This window comes from Notolepis coatsorum (genome assembly GCF_963971535.1).
Source record: "Notolepis coatsorum genome assembly, chromosome: 3".
In the NCBI taxonomy this organism is placed as follows: domain Eukaryota; kingdom Metazoa; phylum Chordata; class Actinopteri; order Aulopiformes; family Paralepididae; genus Notolepis; species Notolepis coatsorum.
The window spans coordinates 177,618,823-177,636,489 of NC_140167.1; the positions used below are offsets into that span (position 1 = coordinate 177,618,823).

The window sequence follows — 17,667 nt, forward strand, 5'->3', positions numbered from 1 at the left end:
AATTGCATATGATCGGTATCATGGTCCACTATGAATGCATGAAAGGGGGGGGGGGGGCGGGGGAAGTCGTTTCTGATTATTGATTACCAATAACGGCATTCGTTATTACAACAACATGCGCTGATCGGGGGGTTGGCTCTGCTAACAAGGCCCGATCAGGCTGAAATTGACGCCAAATCGCTCTTACCTGTGGCTGGTTGGATTCCAGAAAGAATTTCCCAGTTATTGATCGCCATCTGGTAGATCGATATGTCCATTGGCTGATGCTATATTCCTTTACTGCATACTGAATTCGGCGTCGCAATAAGTATTCCAGGCGATCGGTTGAAGCCATAGCTTCAGGCTAACAGACAAATTTACCCGGAATGAAAAAAAAGTTACACCAGGCCTGAAACAAGGATTACCATTCTCGAGACAGCGCCACTACCAGGATCTGGCCGGTAATGCACTTTTCCGAATCCCAAAGGCATTTTCCAGCCAAGATACAGCTCTGTGACATTGAGTAGGATATTAAAATGGAATAAAAGCAAAAACGAGTCAATAACGTATATATAAGTTGTTGGCCCTTTAACACTTTGAGTGCCACTCACAGCTTTTCTCGGGTTTACGCCCCGACCGTTGAATGCCACGGTCATGAGTATTCTCGGGTATTTTTTTTTAATCTTTTTTTATTAGCGATCTGAAATCATATTGCATCACGCGAGCCTACCGTTGGAGATCCAGGGACCGCCGGCGCTCAGATGTGAAAAAAGCGCCCCCTATCGTCTCCCAGATGGTAAATCACCCTTTTGGAATGGACTCAATGAAAGTGAATGGGAGAACGGATTTCTGACTCCACATTTTTCTTCTCACTGATGCAGCCGGGGTCTACCAGAGTTCATTCTGGAGCCTCTGAGCCGCGCGGATCATGTGTTATACTGTACACACGATGGATCAATACATTTATCGATTTTTTCGAATGGCGATCGTAAATTGGAATAAACCATTTGGATACCATCTGACCTCAGGTAAGGAATCTATGTTATCAGTGTTAGGATAATCAGACTTGTTTTCACGGATATATAAGCATTTATGTGATATGTGATATGGCTGTTTTGACTGTAAAAGCCATGAGGAAATAAGAGCAGCGATTATCAGCACACGGCACGAGCGTGCGTGTGCGCACACATATACTATCGATCATCTAGCATTTATTTGAAAACGATTCATAAATAGGCCGACAAATGACAACGTTCTGGAATATTCCAGTAAAAGGCGATCACGTGTCCCCTCCGGTACACAAGGAGGCAGCTGTCGCATCTTTTCACCTGAACAGCGCAATCTCTCAGTGGCAAGGAGTAACGCGTGGGAGGCTCACGCTGCCCCCGATACTTCCTGATTCTGCTGTACAGGCGCACCAACCGACCTGTAGGAGTCGCTGTCCACAATGTCCAATGCCCACCCACTGGCTTTCCCACTGCCAATTGTGTTAGTATGAACGAACAGCCAAGCCACAAACGCATGGGTTGTTTTTCCCCGGAAAACGGGTGATTTTCAAAATGCTATCAAACGGAAATTAAGCGATAAAAATACAATCTGCCTTGCCAATGTTGACTGGAAAATGAGTCTTTGATAAGCGATGGGCAGATTAGACACATAGCCATAATTTAAAACATAGATTAGGCGATATTAACGTTAACATTGGCCGTGGATGGTGGCATTCAACGGGGTAAAAAGGAAAACACGGCCGGCACTGAAAGTGTTAAGCATGGAGCCCAATAACGTATACGTGGTTGGCTGGGACAGTGTTAACACTTTAATCGCCGGAGACGCCGAAACTCGTCATTCCCCGCCATGCTCATTCTGCCGAAGACGCCGTAACACGTCTTTGATATCAATATTTAAAAAATCTGTGATCGAAATCATGTTTCTCCCCCGGAGACCTGAGATATACTGCTGTGCCCCACTCAACTCTCTAACGGTTCAAGAGCGCCATCTGGTGGCCAATCGCCCAACAGGAAGTCATGTGGATGAAGTGGTGCTCACCCATATTTCGTCCGGGCACTCGCTATCGTTAGAGGGACTCCATCTTGATAACACGGGACAGCGATCGGTTGCAACTAACTCGCTAAACAACATGATTTGGACGTATATACTATTATACAACCTGGAAATGGATCGGGTATTTCTACATCCCATAATAGTAATATCTCTGCTCCACGCTCATCGCCCAACGCTATGAGGAAGCTACGGTAAGATTCAGTGTTTTTTTTTAACGTGTTCCATATAAACTGCTCTGATGATCATATCACCCACACTAGATGAATGATATAACGTTGCCCACGGAATTATAAACGACCCCCCGCCCATCCGGTCAACATCAGATCATACGTAGTAACTCCTAGAAGCACATCCAGTTGACATTTTTTATCTCGCACAGATTCCTACCAAACTGTATTTGATCATCAATATAATGCATTTAGGGCTATAAATCAAGTTCTGGAGAAAGCTGCAGAAAACGATAAAAACATACTTATACTTTAGACCGTATTTTAGTATGAATATGTGAATGAAAAAGTATAACGTTGCTACACCCTGAACAATAGATATAGGACATTGAATGGGCCATAATAATGTCAATTTAGAGGGGCGGTTAGGTGGCCGAGCGGAGATTGCGTTCGTCACCAACCCCGGAGCTGTGAGCTGGATTCGCCTGTTCGAATCCAGCTCACAGCTCCGGGGTTGTCACCAAACAGCGACTCCTACAGTTCGGTCGGGGCGCCTGCTAAGCGCGGATAGGACCTGAGGGGGATAGTGTGGTCCTCCCACACGCTACGCCCTCTCAGTGAGAATCCGCGCTGCCAGGTGAAAAAGAAGCGGTGATTGGCTGGACGTGTGTCGGAGGAAGCACGTGGTAGCCTCCACTCTCCCAGATGATCTGACTGTGGGGGGTAAGTGCGCAGCGACCAGGAAGGGATTGGGAATTGGCATACGACTAACATTGGGATGGGAGAAAAATCTGAGGAAAATGGAGGGGGAAAAATATCAATAAAAAAAAAATATGTCAATTTAGCAATACAATTTAAAAAGTTATAGCCCTGCAAAGAAGGGGAACTTCTCCATAGACAAATAGAGCTGGCGAGAGATGGTAAATTATGAATTTAACCCCGGCGATCAAAGTGTTAATAGTCCATTCATGTCCCTATACATGTAGCTGCAGCAAAGACTGGAGACTTGGGAGCAGCCAGAAAAGATATCACCCGTGAGAGGTCTACCGTCGTGTGAAAACAATAATGTTATGATGATGGAAAATCACACATTTTGAAATATACAGGAAATGTCAATGTTTTCTTTTCCTGCCTTTTGTCCGGTTTGCATTCACACCTTAAATTAAACAAGGGGCGGTACCCTGACCTACCAGCACTGAGCGAGAGAATGGAGGTACCAAAATGACAGCATGTACAGTTACCACACCACATTGGCGGAGCGTATACACACAGTTAACAGAACCAAAATGGCGGTGCATATACACACAGTTTCTAAATGCCAAATGGCTAAATCTACAAACACGGGTGCAAAGCACCATCCACAAAGGTGGATTCTACGTCTACTATTGGACTTACTTAACATGCTCAGATAATGAGTCGCTCAGGTCATACACAGATTTTACACTCTGGCTAAACATTCACTCAAACAAATGCCCGTGGTTACACAATGGCATTCACAAACTCAGCTCTGCTTGGTGACTGGTTAGAGTGGGATTCAGGTGCTGCTGCTATACGTCTGTTTTCAGCTACAGAGGCCAGTGAAACTGAAAGTGCTGGGCTGTAGTGACTCAAACTGCAACTCAAAGTAAAGAAATATTTAATTTACAATATTGAAAATTACATTCCTGATAAGCAGTTGATAGCTATTGTACAATAATGTAGTGCATGCACACGTGACAGTTGTGTGAATGGCGTGGTGTTCAGATTCAGATTCAGATTCAGACAACTTTATTGGTCCCGCGTGGGGCAATTCATATTTGCAGCTTACAAGCAACAAAGACAAACAAACAACAAAACATCTCAACGACAGCACGGCAAATAAAAAGAGAAACACTCCATGTGATACAATCCAGCAATAAAAGTAAAAGTAAAAACAGACAACCAAGTGCAAAATGCTACTTAAAATGACTACTGTCTGTGTTTAAAAGTCTGATAGCCGAGGGGACAAAAGATTTGGCGTAAATTTGTTGTGTTTTCAGTGAGGACATCGCTTCCCATTAATTTTTATAACTGGCTGTCCTCTTCCTATACTCTGAGCTGTGATATACTTGCTTCTAACTACGTACTGTTCACATGCACAAGATGTTTACCCCACGCATCCTGCATTCCTTTGGAGAGTTGATTGCACGCGTCCTCATAAATTTACATTATGTGTCCGCAAGATGCAATTAAACACATGAACTATCCCCAGGTCTATGTAGCTAACAGCATAGTGTTACATATCCAGCCGGGGACCAGCATGCATTTGGAACCACCTCAACTGGCTTACTATCCGGCTGGTCTATCAGAGGAGATATTACTGTGGTAGTTTTGAATTGAGAAATACGTAACCCGGTGGCAGCTAGGGTGCATATGCGCTGGTCTAAGTGGGAAGAAAATAACTTTTCTATCCGAAAATTTTCCTTTTTGACCAAATGAATCATTCTGCGTTGTCAGTAATTTACCAATGACTTACAATATGAAATATAAACAATGATATGTATGACAGATATGGATGACACCCCCTTCAAAGAGATAGGGCAGGGGTCAGCAACCTTTTTGACATGGAGTGCCTGTTTGAAATATAGTTGTAACTAGTGTGCCTCAACAATATTCCATGCATCGTAATAATTCTTTCTCATAAACAGGTCTTTTTAATGATAATTTTTACATTATCATATTATCATATATCAATTATCATATCAATATTATTATGATGGTTGTATCAACCCTAAATCTGAGTTTGGGGGGGGGGGGAATGCAATGCAGACAAACAGCTGCATACAGTGCGACTGTGCGACCATTTCACTCACATTTGCCCATTCATTTTTGGACACATCACATGCCATCGGTGTGTGCACTGTACGTGTGCTGTCATAGCTCCACCTACAGGCCTAATGGAGAACACCAGGAGAACACCAGGATGTGAATGGAGGGTGAATGTGAGGTATATTGTGTAAATACGTTTTGATTGATCGCAAGACTACACTGTAAAAAAAATTATAATAAGTTACCAAAACATTGAGTTCAGTTACTGTGCATTAAGGTTTTCAGTTTTCAATCCATAATAAGTTAACAGAAAAATAAGTACACAACCACATTATTTCAACCTAATAAAACCATGTTTATTGTCATTGTTTTAAGAACACAAGTTGACTTGGTAATACTCACATTTTGAGTAAAAAAATGGCTTTTAACATGTGCAATGTTCAATGAAATAGAAAAATGAATAATAAAATGTGTTGATTAATCCCACTGGTCACAATGGTGACCATAATAATGTTTTTGTTATAAGGCTCTGCAAATGTTACTGAATGATGTAGCAATGTATTTCCAGCTAAATTGAAATAATAAACAAATAAAGGGTCTCAATTAAATATGTGATAGTAAAAAGAACCTGTGGGAGGATTTAAACAAGATAAATGCGACAACAGTGCAAAATATTTCACTATAATATTTCAAAGCAAAAAAAAAAAAAAAAAAAAAAAATTATTTATTTTTTTGCTGCCCCCTGTGCCTATGAAAATGCCCCAGAGTGCCTATGCAGGCACGCGTGCCTAGGATTGCCTACCCCTGAGATAGGGTCTGGGCCCTCATTACAGAAACGTCCTAAGTTAAATCCTATTTTATCACAGTTTAAGATGACATTTAGGATTTTTGGTATTACAGAAACATGTTTCCTATAGCCTAGCTTAAAACTCCAGGAGATGTATTTTTGGCCAACAGCTAGGCTAGCTGGTCCATATACAGTACGTTTCCATTAATTTGTGCTAAGCTAGGCTAGTTTACAGCTGAATAGCCTCTAAGAACGCACAGAGGAAATTGGTTCTTGTGTGACTCTGGAGAGGGAGGACTCGCAGTTAACGTTCCTTCGTGAATTCCAGTCATTTCAACCGAAAACAATGATCGAAGTTTAAAATGTAAGGCCTTTCTTGTCCATTATAATAAGCTAGCTATCCAGTGACAAGTGATAGAGTGACAGCCGTTGATATTACATTTCGTGTACATTCTAAACACATACATACAGGCATGACAGGGCGAGGGCATTCTCAACTTTAGGCACTGAACTAAAGCACTATAATCTAATTTATCGTCTAAGGCTACGTTTAGACGGAGAGAGTCTGAACAGAAACCGCAAAAGTCGTCTTACGGTTTCACTTTTAATTTTGCGTTTAGACTATCGTTTTGGGATGGAATTCTCCGTGCAGACGAGGCTGTAATGACTCCAGACGACTGAGCCCCGCTGTCACACGATTGGCGCATATGTCACATGACGTGCTGTGAAGACCCGCCCTACTCTGCCTCTGATTCGCAGACTGTGGGTGGGGAATGTGATTGGACCAAAGCAGAGTCACTCACAGACAGTGGGTCCAGTCACGCCGCGGGACAGATTCTTGTGTATTTAAAAGTACTGCCAATGTAGCCTTCAGGTGATCGCCATGGATAGAATCAGACATGCTTTGTTTACGCTTCTAGGCTACTGACGCATGCCTGTGATGTAAGCAGTACACGCGACGAGAGCCTTGACAACCCTTTCGTCATCGTTTTATGCGGTTTGACAGTTTAGATGAGAGCGCAAAGGTTTATCGTTTCTAGGAATTCCACCCTGGAAGGTAGTCTCACTTTTTTGCGGTTTCACCCCGTAAAAACGCTGTTTCCGTATAAACGAAAGGCACATCCGAATTTTCTTTTTGCGGATTCACCTGCTAGCGTTTCCGTCTAAACGGGGCCTAAGGGGGGGGGGGGGGGTAAACGTTCACCATGCACTCGAACATAATGCATAATAACGTTTGTTAATATTAATTAGCTAGTGTATTTTTTTTGCTATAAATGTATAGTTTTATTTATAGTTATTTATTTACATTCATGTATTTTAATGTGCGCTAACTTGCTGGTTCTCAGTTGTGTATTGTAGGCTACATTTTATATTATATTATATTATATTGTAGTAGCCATAGACCTTCCTGTATTGGCCACTTGGTCAGCCCCTTAATCAGATAGGTCAAATATTTAGGTACTAAATTGAAGACGCACTACAGCAGCGTATAGGTGCATCTGTTCAACTTAGGTCTCTAGATGTGAATTTATCCGCACAAATTCTGGAAAATTTATTTGATCACTTTTATTTTCGGTCGCCTATTAATGCTGTACACGCGCTATCTGTCAACGCGATACAGTGGCATTGATTATTCATCGCACATGACAGTACTTTGCTCAATAGAGCCAAGTTGACAGTAAATGTACTAGCACTTGGGTAGGCGACTTCTATTTTTAGGAGCAGTGGCACTAGATCAATGCACCTGTGCCGTATTGACAAGGAGCTGTATTGTCTAGTCAGTGCCTTTTACTTAATAATAGGCGACGGAGAATAACACAGATCACATTGTTATTCAAGACTCAGAGACCTACAGTACAGATCATCTACGTTGCACTGCGTCTTAAATATATGGACCTCAAGATTCCCTATGGATTTATTCCCGACTATACCTATGGTAAGTAAGGCTGCATGGCCGTATACAGGATGGTCTACTTTTTAATGTAGTACTAGTACTACTGCAGTTATTTACAGCAGTTTTGTAATATCACTATTTCAATCCAAAACGGCAATTCGCTTACTGCAGCTTTTACTTGTTCCTTTATTGTCGTTTTTTTTTTTTTTTTTTACAATTTCGTAATTTTTCGATTGGTGTGCTTTTATTCTCTAGCTGATTGACTAACATACAACAGATACGTTAGTTTTTAGTTGTAGGCTGTTTGCTGTATTTTGTGACATTTGTTGTTAACATTTGTAAACATTGAAGTACAATAGACCTATTCAGCTTCATGATGGCTTTAAAACGTTCCAAAAAGCGTATCTTCCATCAGTAAAGATCAAACTCGTCACGAATGTATCTGAATATACAGTACTACTCCACGTTTACAGTATATGGTAAAATAGATCATGGATTGGGTTATTTGAGTTCATGCGCAAGAAATTTGCTATCTAAGCCCAAATGAGTTCACCAGCTGAGACTCCAACTCACTGTCAATGCAGCAGCTCCAGAAGGTGTTGTTAAATGTACAGTATGCACTACTATACTATATATATAATATATGATTGTATATTGTCTGTTGCCATTGCACCATATGTGTCAATAAAGTGTTTATGATTCAAATAGGTGCTATAGATAGCGTTCAACCACTAAATGTCACACTAGACTAGAGCACCAGCATGTTATCCAATCAGGTTGCATATTCCACGCGAGGGAATGGGAAAGTATGGAGGGGAAACAATTTTCTTTTATAAAAGTACAACAAATAAATCAAATGTAAACAACATTCAGTTTGGACCACCAACATTTTTAAAATGATACATTCATTAATCGATTTTGGGGGAGGGGGAGCAATAGTTTTATTCTGCACCTTTTCTAAAAGCTTTGTTGATTTTTTGATATTCTATGTGCTCCACCCCCCAACTTGCTTTGCTTTAATTTCTGACATGTATCACTTATGTCCTAGTATTAAGATAATGTCTTTATTGATTCAGGATCTTGGCAATACAATGCCAATATGAGGAAAATAAACGGTATGTGCAAGTGAGGGTCTGTACCCTAACTCCATGATATGCATAATAGGTTATTGTCCGTGCATGTTTTGGTGGTTAAGAGTCAGATACACTTAGTGGACATTCCTGACCACTTTGGAAGGGGGGGGGGGGGAGTCTGTGGCTGAACGTGATTGTAGTATTGACTAAATTGTCAATACCGGTACTGTGTGTTTGTGTTCCCTGGGCTCTGGTTTGCAGAATGGCTTTCCTGATTTCTCTCCCTCTCTCTCTCTCTCTCTCTCTCTCTCTCTCTCTCTCTCTCTCTCTCTCTCTCTCTCTCTCTCTCTCTCTCTCTCTCTCTCTCTCTCTCTCTCTCCTTCCATCCTGCACAGATTCAACTAAGAAGCTGAAGGATGTACTGGAGGAGTTCCACGGTGAAGGAGTCCTCTCTAAGTACAACCCTGAGCAGGTACCTCTGCACCACACTGCATCGCTCCTAACACACACACACACACACACACACACACACACACACACACACACACACACACACACACACACACACACATACACACACACACACACACACAAGTCCCCCTGACTCAGTCTTTTCTCCATCACAAACGCGTAGTCACCACCGTCCCTCTATTTAACCCTTTCACTACCACACAACAGAAGGTTAATAGTAAAGGGTTAACCTTCTGTGTATTGTCGCAGTGAAAGGGTTAACCGTTTGGTAGTGCGGCAGTGAAAGGCTTAAAAGCTATTGGACTTTGTGATGGTCGTCGACGCCTGGGACCTTTAGCCCCCAATGACAACAAATCGGCTCCCAACATTTTGTCGCCATGGTGACTAACAGGTGGCACTGTTTTATTTTTATTTTATTTTCTTTAAACGCTGCAGTTTGGACTGTCAACACCATCTCCAACCTCCTGGCCTTTCTTGACGTTGTTTACCGTCTCCATTTATCCTCTCTCTCTCTCTCTTTCTCTCTCTCTCTCTTCTCTCTCTCTCTCTCTCTCTCTCTCTCTCTCTCTCTCTCTCACTCTCTCTCTCTCTCTCTCTCTCTCTCTCTCTCTCTCTCTCTCTCTCTCTCTCTCTCTCTCTCTCTCTCTCTTTCTCTTTGAAAATCGCACTTTAAGCACCAAAATAATCAAAGAAATAGCCAGGCATAAATAGGGTTGGGTAGCATTCACATTAGAACCGATACCAGTACCAGTGCCTGGAATTCGGTATTGGTATTTGGTACCCAATGGTACCTTTTTTCGGTACTTGACTCCCTCTGTAATAACAAAACATTTCATTTCAGTAAAAAAAAAAAAACGTCTCAATTTCAACATTGTTATTTATTTAGAACATTTAGTTATTTATTGTTGTAACACACCACACAAAATAAATTGCATGATCATGTATTATGTTTTTAAATATCAACATTACCTGGCCATCCTCAGTAAATATGATCAAACTGGTCTGGTCTCTCTATATATATATATATATTTTCTTTTAAACTTTATTTTTTAGCGTTTATCGCTTTTCTGGTCAAGCATGACCGACAGATACAGGGTGAAACGGGGTATAGATCAGGGGAAGACATTCTGGCAAATGACGGCGGGTCCGGGAATCGAACTCGGAGTCTACCAGATCCGTGACGCAGCACGGTTTTCCCCGACGCAGAAATAGCGCAGAGATATGCGGTGAGCTACTGGAGCTCCCCCCTCTCTATATATATTTGTGGAAAAGGCTCCCTCTTGTCCCACTGATGATTTCCATTTTTTTTATGATTTTGATACATGAATTCTTGAATGCAATTGTCAACAGCCATAACATACTGTAACATAATATACAGTTCTCAGGAGCACCCCCCCCCCCCAGCCTCCTTTCAATTTAAAATGAAATTTGGACATACTAACTAAGCAATTGATCTCTCCATCATCGTTCTCTACCTTTCTTTACCCCTCTGCCTCTTGCTGTTGTCCCAGATATCCTCATCCCTCCTCACATCCTTCCCCCCCAGCACCCATCTCTCTCCTCTCCAACCTCTTTCCTCCTCATTATCACCTCCTCACGCTGTCGCCCCCTCCTCCTCCTCCTTCTCTGTGGTGACGTCACTAAGAGCGAGAGAGGGGGGCTGGGGGGGGGGTTGGCGCCGTAGGAAGCAGTCCAGCTCAGGGGTCATGTGATCCGTCTGCAGCTGGACTCTGAGGAGGCGCCATGGTGACGCTGGGGGTGGTCGCTGTGGCAGCGCCTGTGTCATCAATTAGTCTGTGTGTGGGTCTGTGTGTGTCTGTGTGTGTGTGGGTGTGTCATCGTGCATGTGCTATGCATTTGTGCGTACACAGACTGTAGTGGCCGACTGTCATTCCTCTGTGTGCTGACAGTCGTCCACGATGCACCTGCTATTGTGCCTTTTCACGCTGTACCAAAGTTGTGATGTTGAATGAATTGAATGTCCAAAGTTGCCGCCGGTTCGGTTTACAGGGTTTATTGTTGTCCCAGGGTAAATGATAGTGAATTAAGGGTTAAACAGAACAGTCGTCAATTGCTCCGTGTGGTCAGTTCCAACAGTGAAACAGTAGCGTTTGAAGGTAAAACCTCGGCAGGTGCACAAGATTCCAGTGATCACCTTGGCTATTTATAGGAGTGGGCTGTAATGGGTGGTGAGCCCTCTAGTGTCCAAACATAAATAAGAAAGTCTAAAGGTTAAGACAGTCTAAACTGTGCATGGTTCTAAGATATAATATAATATATATATATAATAATAATAATATAATAATATATAAATCCACCAAGTCGGTTTCTGCCTCTACACAGACTGTACGCATTTGTGTGTGTGTGGTAAGGCTGCTCTATTATGGCAAAAATCCTAATCGTGATTATTTTGATTGATATTGAAATCACGATTATTAAACACGATTACTCATTGAATTTGTTCAAAACCTTTCTTCTCGACCAAAGGCTGCCTTTCTGTCGTCTTCTACAAGTTACCAAAGACGTTTCAAAATAACTGGAGAAACGCGTCGTGGGTGGCTCCTTTGGGGGGGGGGGGGGTGGCCGGAGCGCACCGCTGTGAAGGAAGGGTGCGCTGCATTTACAACACAAGACAAAATGAGAGCAACATGGTGGCACAATAATCGTTTTATCTTGATTCAATTTCTTTTTATGATTGCGGGAAGCCGTAATTGAAATGCAATTTACTGCTGTGTGTGTGTGTGTGTGTGTGTGCGTGTGTGTGTGTGTGTGTGTGTGTGTGTGTGTGTGTGTGTGTGTGTGTGTGTGTGTGAGAGAACAATCAATCTTCTATACTTCTATAGTGTTCTGGGGCGGCACGGTGGCACAGTGGATAGCACTGCTGCCTCACAGCAAGAAAGTCCTGGGTTCGAACCACAGCAGGGGGCCTTTCTGTGTCGAGTTTGCATGTTGTCCCTGTGTTTGCGTGGGTTTCCTCCAGGCACTCTGGTTTCCTCCCACACCATAAAGACATGCATGGTAGGCAGGGATTACAGATGAAAATGAGCTAATTCTGGCACATTTACATCGATGTGTAAACTGAAGATGTTGATTAATGTGCACTGTCCCTGGGTAAAAAATAAATACATAACTATAACTTAACGTCTATGTACTGTCCATATAGACTATCAATTCCATATTATGTTGAAAAAGCCTGCATACTAACAAAATCTATTGAGGCTCTTTAGATGCAAAAAGAACATTACTTATTTACATGGTATTTCTATCTATCTCTAAACAGCCATTCATTTTAGACAGAATGCCTCTTTACCGTAAAACCCTTCTAAGTGAAAGGCAGAAAACTCACAAATGCCGATGAAATTCATCTGGGTGCACTGTCAAGGAAACTCAAAAGCTTGGCGTGTGTGTATTTGTGTGCTTATGCATGTGTATACGTGTTAGAAAGACAGTATGTGTGTGAGACGGAGAGAGAGAGAGAGAGAGATAGGGTTTCTCTGTGTGATTTCTCATGTGTGTGCATGAGAGCATACTTCTCGTATCCCACCATGCTACACAATGCACGGCAAAAAGTCTTGTTTGTCCAAATAAGGAGAAGAGAGAGAGGGATAGCAGGAGTAATGCCTGGCCGTGCCAGGTTGGCTCCTCTCAGGGTTAGTTAGGTCAATAGCGCACAACCAGGGGAGGAGCCACGGTGTGTTGTGTTCCTATCTGAGGGACATCATCAATTACAAGAGCAACAAACCCACTGCACTGCCACACAGTTTGAAGAAGACTTAGTGGAAAAAGTCTGGCGTCATATTGTCCAATTCTGGGTGTTCTGGAATCCAGACTTCTGGAAGAACCCCAAAGAGGCACACACACACACACACATCCATAATATTTTGCAGGTGCTGGGTAGCATTAAACGAAAATGTATAATAATAAATGGGAAGTATATAGCACTTTTCTAGAACTCAAAGTCGCTTTACACTAAGGAGCGGGGGTAATAATAATAACTTTATTTGTATAGCACTTTCATACAGAAGTTGCAGTTCAAAGTGCTTCACAACATAAAAAAATACAGGCATAAGCGAGCATAAAAAAGATAGAGGTAGCAAGGTAAGGTAAATCAGTGTTTCACATTAGGATCTAGCACCCCAATAGGCCTCTCTGTTTACAGTTTTCAGTAATACAAATAATAAAAATAGAATAGACAGAGTAAAAAAGTGTGGTTTGATTCAGTTTGAAAATAGGCAAAAAATTATCAAATAGAACGGACATAAAATAGTTCTCTTAACACTGAGTTTCTTTACAAAGTTCTAAAATACAACAGAGCAGTACATCAGTTTTGAATTACAACAGAGCAGCACTCTTAAAATTACAGTGCATAGGAGGTAGTGAGATAAAATGTGCATAGAACCGACACATGCAGGGTAAGAAAAGTGCAGGTAAAGTACAATTTATGTCAGGATGTCCGTGATGTTTCATTTACAATTTTAAATGCCTGAGCAAAGAAATGGGTTTTAAGCTGTCTTTTGGCGAGTTGGCTTCCCTGATGTTTTTGGGCAGTTTGTTCCATAGTTTTTGGGCGTAGTTGATAAAGGCTGCATCACCTATCCTCTTTTGACTGTTTCTGGGAGCCTCTAGTAGTCCAGCAGCTGATGGTCGCAGTGTTCTTGCTGGCCTGTAATTTATTAGAGTGTTGGCAATGTAGCTAGGTCCCTGTCCATTTAGAGCTTTGTATGTAAGGAGAAGGACCTTGAAGGGTAGTGAGGCAAACGACAGACAAAAGGTCAAAAGGTTAGGTCTGAGGGACGAGAGGTCCGTGAGATATGGGAGGGGGGTTTGTAGTTGATCCGGTTGGAGACAGGAAGCCAATGGAGATGTTTAGGTGATGTGGAAGAACATTTGGTGTGGGTTAGAAGTCGGGCGGAATGCGTTCTCGACCAGCTGGAGCCTATTGATGGAGCATCACTGATGCCGTCAGTCAAGACAGGAGGAGATGAAGGCGTGGATTAGTGTTTCAGCAGTAGGATGTGTGAGAGAGAGAGAGAGAGAGAGAGAGAGAGAGAGAGAGAGAGAGAGAGAGAGAGAGAGAGAGAGCGAGAGAGAGAGAGAGGGCCTGATCTTTGCAATATTGCGAAGGTGGAAGAGGATTTGACAATTTGGCGGATACGGGGCTTGATTGAGGGAGAGGGTGGGATGAAGGATCATGCCAAGAAAGAAAATACCTGATCTTGTGTTCCCAGGAAGTGTGATTTTATTATTTAATGTTGTGAGCGTAATGTTTTGACCCAGATAGGCGACAAAGACGTATCTGGGTGGAAGCGTTGTGCTCACGGCGTTAAATAATGAAAATAAAGTATTAAATAATGGAAAAAAAACAAGTCATGCTTCTTGGGAACACAAAAGCAGCTGGTATTTTCTCTTTTTACCCCTCCTATTTCAGATGTTCCCCTTGAGCAAAAAAGGGGATGAGCATGCCACGGGCAAAACGTGGCTTCACTCCAACCAGAGCGATCCCCTCAGAAAAAAGAAAACTATACGAGAGCGGCAGCTCTCAAGAACCGAACCCCCGACCACTGACATAAGCACACCTCACCACCGGGAGAACGTAGCTAACCCCTGTCTCCTTCTACTCACACCCCCCCCCCCCCCTCCCTCCCTCCTCCCCCCCCCCCCCCCCCCCCCCCTCCAACTGTTAAACAGAAGCAAGACGTTCTGAACCAAGTAAGCCATGGCCCGGTGGGCTCTGCATGCTGTGTGGTGTCTCTGTCAGCAGACTGCATGCACATCCTGTACAGCATTAACATAACAGAACCTCGTTGGACACAAAACGCTCGTTCACCCCCCCCCCCCCCCCCCCCGAGAGGGGGGGAAAGGGCAAAGGTCACGATGGCCGTCGGCTCAGATCTTGTGCCGCAGCCCCGGCCAGACGCCCGAGGGGGATTGTTGTACACATTGTACACATCCATAACACTGGAATGTTGGTGTATATCTGTCTGTCTTGCAAGTCGCTTTACTTACGTCTTGTTTTTAAATGTCATCGGGTCAGGTCTTTATCAGGGTGCAGCGTTCCAGCAGCACCTCCATTCGCCCTTTGCTAAGCTGTTAAAGATCTTGTCCGATGTGTCAATTGATTGGTCTGATTGACTGTACGTGTGGTTTTGTCACGTCATTATCATTTTAATTAACACCTAATCCCATAATTGATTTAGGCTGATTAACATTTAATCTAAGAGAAAGTTGGCCGTCCCATGAGATTCATGAATTTACAGAATGGTTTTGCTCCAAAAAAACTTCCAAAAGAAACATGTGTTGCCATTGTGATCACTGTTGTGGAAAAGGTATTTTCATATCACCAACATGCTGCAAAGGCCAACTTGAGTATAATGACATGTGAGGGCAGTTCAGTCTGAGAGTCCTCCTGTACTTTCCCACCAGCCGTTCGTTATTGTACTGTACATGAACTGACTTTGAACCCTGTCTTTCCATCCAACCCTCTTGTCTTCCTCCACAGCCGATTGACTATGAGGGCTTCCAGCTCTTCATGGCGACCTACCTGGAGAACGACATCCCAGAGGAGCTGTGTCAGCACCTGTTCACCTCCTTTAAGAGCAAGACGGGTGGTTGCTCCCCCGACGTGCCCCGTGCAGGAGCAGGCATGCTGGGTAGGTTCTGTGCCTGCGTGTGTGTGTCCTCCTGACTAATCCCATAGGTCAATCCGTCCTGCTCGGGTCCTGAAAGGTCAGCGTAGATTGATTCCTACACTTTCATGCTACACAAGTGTTTACGCCATGCAATGCATGTGTGTAACTCGACTGCAGGCAAACAGACACACACCAAGCCACCAACCAGTTAATAGACAGACAGACACACGCTCATGACCCAAGTAATTACGGACATCTTTGGGGCATTTTGGTTCATTACCTGACACCGTGTCCCGCACAGCTTGTCCCACTGTGTGTCCTCCTCCTCCCGGCCATATGGGTTTCCATATGAGCTCTCTGTGGGCCCTGGCACCACGGCCCGTCTCCTGCCCCTCCGCCGGACAGCCGCTGAGCGGGCAGGGAGACAGGTGGAGGGACGGAAGGATATTAGAATTTTTCCGTTTCTATGGCATGGAATGCCTCGCGTCTATACGTGAGTGAGAGAGAGAGACGGTGTTAATTTAGTTAATGAAAATGATGATGGTCGTCAACAAAGCTTTTTCCTCTGATGACAATGAGATGAGATTAATGGAGATCATGTGACACTAACGTGACTAAATTATTCATGCATGTCGTTGACTAAAAACTACAACACAAAATGTAGTTTACAAAATAAAATCTTGCCGAAATCTCTTGTAGCGCCGAAGAATAGGAGTCGGAGGCGGGATGTCGAAAGACAACGCTAAACGTTTATTCAACATCAACTTCAACACTCTGTTTACTTGCAGGAACTTGTTTGCAGACAGGAAAGTAACAAACAATATTGTCCGTGCGGAACCCTTATCCCCAACACATAGTTCCATGGGTGAATTATGTTGAGTGGCGAGACTAAACGAAAAAGACAAAATCCAGACTAAACAAAAAAGTCGAAAACTAAAATGCTCAGACCTGTAGTTGACTAAAACTTGATTAAACGAAAAATAGATAAAGGTGACTAAATATGATAAACGAAAAATAGCATTTGAGACATGACTAAGAACATTTAAAATAGCTGACGAAATTAACACTGGAGAGAGAGGTGGAGAAGCGGTGGCATCTAGCAGGTGTACAGCAGCATTCAGAGCCATCGTCTCTCCTCCTCGAGATCAAACGTATCTCGACCTCGTTCACACAGTCCTGCTGGAGAGGGTGCTGTGATGTAAGAGAGACGCGTAACGGGTGCACCGTGATCAAAGCAAGTACGCCCAGGCGTGGGTGTGCGATCCCCCTTCGTCAAGAGGCTCGGCAGACAACGGATCGCATCACATGACGCCGCATGGCTTCACGTGAAGCGTAATCTGAGAGATCAGTGGATGGAGCAGAAGAATCAGGCAAGCTGCGCTTCTCCTTGGGAGCAGGTTCTGAAGGGGAAGTACAGCAGCCGACAGCCTCCAGTGCCACCTGGTGGCCGGCTCGTACACTACACACACACATAGAGGTCGTTGGGTAACATACACTACCAATCCGGAGTGTATGTCCTTTTGAAAATGTGTGTCCTCTCTTGGACCATTTCATTACCTTTTCACAGATTTTACTGATCCCTTTTACATAGATGAGTGACGCGGCCCGTTTACAGGAGCTTGGCGTCTAATCATCTGATGAGGGATTTGTCGAACGGGGGGACTAGACGCCCAAAGTAGTAGCTTTTAGACTGATGGACTGACCGCTTCCTCTGTGGTACACACAGTCAGAGAGGCTTTATACGGCCTGAGCAGTATCCCTAACCGCTAGGAGGAGGCGTCCGCCCCACGTCGTTTCACCATCAGTCACGGTGCTGTTG

The 17,667-nt window shown here is 43.5% G+C and overlaps 1 protein-coding gene across 1 annotated transcript in view; it reads left to right on the forward strand.

Annotated features, from left to right (window-relative positions):
* Positions 1–17,667, forward strand: part of dgkg (diacylglycerol kinase, gamma) — a gene marked incomplete at its 5' end in the record, with an annotated part of 295,637 nt that overhangs the window by 12,894 nt on the left and 265,076 nt on the right. The window contains 3 exons of the mRNA XM_084311455.1: positions 9,144–9,220; positions 14,908–14,928; positions 15,719–15,869. Of these exons, the coding sequence (XP_084167581.1) occupies positions 9,144–9,220; positions 14,908–14,928; positions 15,719–15,869 (249 nt within the window). The remainder of the gene's footprint in view (positions 1–9,143; positions 9,221–14,907; positions 14,929–15,718; positions 15,870–17,667) is intronic.